This window comes from Echinops telfairi, unplaced genomic scaffold (genome assembly GCF_000313985.2).
Source record: "Echinops telfairi isolate 266 unplaced genomic scaffold, ASM31398v2 ScPeMD7_7421;HRSCAF=8459, whole genome shotgun sequence".
In the NCBI taxonomy this organism is placed as follows: Eukaryota; Metazoa; Chordata; class Mammalia; order Afrosoricida; family Tenrecidae; genus Echinops; species Echinops telfairi.
The window spans coordinates 14,638,097-14,640,615 of NW_022111321.1; the positions used below are offsets into that span (position 1 = coordinate 14,638,097).

At 39.1% G+C, this 2,519-nt stretch overlaps 1 protein-coding gene across 1 annotated transcript; it reads left to right on the plus strand.

Moving 5' to 3' along the window:
* Positions 1–1,612: 1,612 nt before the first annotated feature.
* Positions 1,613–2,283, plus strand: LOC101653255 (dynactin subunit 6-like). The gene has a single exon (XM_045297790.1). The coding sequence runs from the start codon at positions 1,613–1,615 to the stop codon at positions 2,183–2,185; it is 573 nt and encodes a 190-aa protein (XP_045153725.1). The 3' UTR covers positions 2,186–2,283.
* The last annotated feature ends 236 nt before the right edge of the window (positions 2,284–2,519 follow it).

Here is a 2,519-nt window from a genome sequence, read left to right on the forward strand (position 1 = left end):
TGTTGCCATCATCATTCTCAAAACATTTGCTTTCTACCTGAGCCCTTGGTATCAGCTCCTCATTTTCCACTCCCTCCCTGCTCTCCCCTCCTTCATGAGCCCTTGATAATTTATAAATTATTGTTATTTTGTCATATCTTACACTGTCTGGCATCTCCCTTCACCCACTTAATCAGACATGTCTACCCATTCCAATTTCTAAAAACACTTTTAAAATGAATATCCCTTCTATAGCATCTTTTCCTTCTATGCTGGTTTTGATACATCATTGCAGTGGGCACACAGAATTTATTCAGAGATTTTGGCTTGATTATAGAAGTAACCGGTTTCAGCATCAAAACTGACTCAGAATACAAGACAGCCTCTACTCATCAGGGCTGAGAGACTTTATATTCTTCGTGGCTTCATAGCATGGCCCCTGCTCTGACAGGAACCATTAAAAACCTCTTTTCACTCAGAAAATAAGTGCCTAAAGGTGCCCCTCTCACCAGCAAGCCTTCTGTCTGATGACACTCACAGTTTTCGCTGTCCCCAGACCACCCTCTCTCCTGCTGGTCTGCTAGTTCTTCACATTCGTTGCCCGCTTCTTACTGTGTTTTGCAATCTCTGGTGTCACAGCATTCTCTCATATGAATTAGAGTTTTAGAATCTCAAGTTAAAAGAATGTAATCCAATCCTCGCTCTTTCTTAATGCTAATGAGACCCCTTCTCACCTCTGAGATGGTTCATTTTAAACCTTGCAGAATGACAAAACTTATCAATACCCACCCTAGAGTTCCAGACAGCTTAATTACCCAGTCCCATCCTCCTCAAGGATGCCATGCACTTTGTTGTACATCATTAGCAAGCTGTCCACTCCCCTTGGTGGACCATAAGCTCCTCACATTTGCCTAGGCTACCTAGCCATTTTGCAGGGGTGACAAAGAAGGGCCACACTAATTCACAGCACTGCAATGGTGCGCAGCAAGTTATAGCGTTGAGGACACACCAGCTTTTACTTACCAATTCTGCAGTATATTAACTTTATGACTTTATGACAGTTCCTTGCAAATTGTCAACCCTTATTTCCCTCATTTATACTATAAATTAGCATTACCGCAAGTCAGTGAAGTTGTACAAAGGTAAGATGAGATAATGCATTTGAAGCTCTGAGATAGATCATCACCAGACACTCACCGAGTGCTAATTAATTTGTAGTTACAATATTTGTGTGATGTAAGGTCCCTATGAGTTAGAGCTGACTTACGAGTAACTAATAACCTTGCTACATGTATATAAGCTTGTACAAAGTAATAAATATTCAAAACATACTAAAGTTGAACACATGCCAATGTGCTTCCAAGAACCTTAGATGATTTAGCTGATCTAAGTCTATGATTTATAGATTCTGTAATTTAATACTAATTTCTGTGCAATACATTTTTCAAAAGAAATATCTGTCTTGGCATACATTTTTAGAACAATTTATTTAATAAAGTAAATTTGCTGAGTTGCTATTTTTATTAGAACCTTATTTTGATAAAGCAAATGATATAGTATCATGTTAGTGTAAAAAATGACAAATTTGGTAGTGGTGTAGGGATCAGCTCCAACTGAGGACCGGGGCCATACGATGGTGGAGAAGACTCCAAAAAGTGTGAAGCTTGCTCCTGGAGCAGTAGTGTGTGTAGAAAGTGAAATCCAAGGAGATGTAACCATAGGACCCAGGACAGTGATCCACCCGAAAGCACGAATTATTGCAGAAGCCGGGCCCATAGTGATTGGTGAGGGGAACCTAATTGAAGAACGGGCTCTCATCATAAATGCTCACCCTGATAACATCACCCCTGATGCTGGAGATGTTGAACCCAAACCTATGATCATTGGAACCAACAATGTGTTTGAAGTTGGCTGTTATTTTCATGCCATGAAAATGGGAGTTAATAATGTCATTGAATCAAAAGCGTATGTAGGCACAAATGTAATATTGACAAGTGGCTGCATCATTGGTGCCTGTTGCAGTCTGAACACCTTTGAAGTCATCCCTGAGAACACAGTGATCGACGGTGCCGACTGCCTCCGCCGGGTGCAGACTGAGCGACCACAGCCCCAGACACTACAGCTGGATTTCCTGATGAAAATCTTGCCAAATTACCACCATTTAAAGAAGACTACAAAAGGAAGCTCAACTCCAGTTAAGAACTGAAAACATGATGACATTTTGTCTTTGACCAGTCTTGTAAAGGGCCATAGCATATATGCAGTCTTAGCTCATAGTAATGCATGTAGGCTTTGTTTTGTAAAATTGAGTTAGAAGAGAAAGCAATGTTTTTTTTCATTTTAACTGTCTAATATAATTTATATAAGTTCATATAAAATGCATTGTTTTCTTATTTACTTGCTCCTTTTCTGATAATCTACATTTTTTATGTATTTTCCTCTTGTTATATAAAATATTGGCCACAAGTTTTAGTTCTGAAAACACTAACCTGTGATAAGATAGGGCCTATTGTTATGTATTTATATACTAACATTTATTC

Coding starts and splice junctions, on each gene's coding strand:
- LOC101653255 (XM_045297790.1), top strand. CDS start 1,613: ATGGTGGAGAAGACTCCAAAAAGTGTGAAGCTTGCTCCTGGAGCAGTA.